General features: G+C 38.8%; 1 protein-coding gene across 1 annotated transcript in view; it reads left to right on the forward strand.

Moving 5' to 3' along the window:
• The window catches only part of LOC106528174 (claudin-10), a 4,858-nt gene extending 3,831 nt beyond the window's left edge, over positions 1-1,027 (forward strand). The window contains exons 5-6 of the mRNA XM_014023283.1: positions 527-634; positions 723-1,027. Of these exons, the coding sequence (XP_013878737.1) occupies positions 527-634; positions 723-909 (295 nt within the window). The 3' untranslated portion in view covers positions 910-1,027. The remainder of the gene's footprint in view (positions 1-526; positions 635-722) is intronic.
• Positions 1,028-1,250: the final 223 nt, after the last annotated feature.

Raw genomic sequence — 1,250 nt, forward strand, 5'->3', positions numbered from 1 at the left:
ATTTATTAATTGTCTTGTATCAAATAATGTTCTGTCATGAGGTCTGCATTTCCCCCCCTCCCTTAGGCAGTCTCATGACAAAATAGGGGCGTGAAAAACTAAATAAAAGAGGTTGAACTACAGGGGGTCTCTCAGAACGGTGGATTTGGGTGTACAAGAGACTTCCTGTCCAACGTTCTCCTCACTTTGATTCTAAACCTGGTTTGATTGTCTCATTTGCTCCCCTGTTTTTGTATATGATTAGGAAAAACACCTATCAACCTCCCTTTCTTCATGTGTTCAATACTTTTTCCCTGTGCCATTCCACATTATTACAAATAACTTAATTTCTGGACAGTTATGGTTTGATTTCTTTGTTTGTATGGATCACTTGGGTTGTTACCGACATCTGGTGAAAATTTCATGTAATTAGCACCTCTAGTAATGTACTGTATTTACTGAGAAAAATGTTGACGTGTTCAATACTTATTTTACCCGCTTTATGCTATAATTATTATATATAAAAAGTTTTTGTATGTATCACCAGATCTGAAATAGGCGTTGGAGTTTTCGTCGGATGGGGTGGTTCTACTTTATTGGTTGTCGGAGGCCTGATTTGCAGCATCTTAGCAGGGAGGGAAGCTTGCAGTTCACGGTAAAATGCAGCTACTTGATCTTAAAAAGCAACTACTTGATCTTAAAATGTTGCCTCCTCATCGAAATGTTACTTCTCAATTTCACAGCCCAGAGAGCTACCCAGCCTACCAGGTCCCTGGTTACACCTTTGTCCCATCACGAAAAAGCTACGTGTCAGCTCGCACCGAAATCACAGAGAGCAGGAAGTCGAAGGCCTCCAGTGAAAGCAGAGCCAGCAGCATCTCTGCGATCTCCAGCACCACCAGGATGACAGACGTCCAATCTTATGTATGATTCGTTGTCAACAGGGGAAAATAAATTTCTATTAGTTGACTTTGTTGTTACAGTAAAATTTATGAAGAGCTGCAACAATGTCCTCTGTTTATTTTCTATTTTATTTTTTCAGTTCATAATTGTGTCATTCTGTCCTATTTGTGTAAATCTGTTGATATTTGTAAAGTTTGCTTGGATTTGAAAGTGYCACTGACAACAAATGCTGGTTGATTTGGCCATTCGGCGTCTGAGTATTAGTTTTTTTTTTTAAATCAGTTTCAATAAAATTTGAAAATTTGTCAGTGTTAGGGTATAGAGTCGTTTAGACCAGTGGTTCCCAAACTTTTTGTCTTCTGACCCAC

The sequence above is a fragment of the Austrofundulus limnaeus genome, unplaced genomic scaffold, assembly GCF_001266775.1.
Source record: "Austrofundulus limnaeus strain Quisiro unplaced genomic scaffold, Austrofundulus_limnaeus-1.0 Scaffold362, whole genome shotgun sequence".
Classification (NCBI taxonomy): Eukaryota; Metazoa; Chordata; class Actinopteri; order Cyprinodontiformes; family Rivulidae; genus Austrofundulus; species Austrofundulus limnaeus.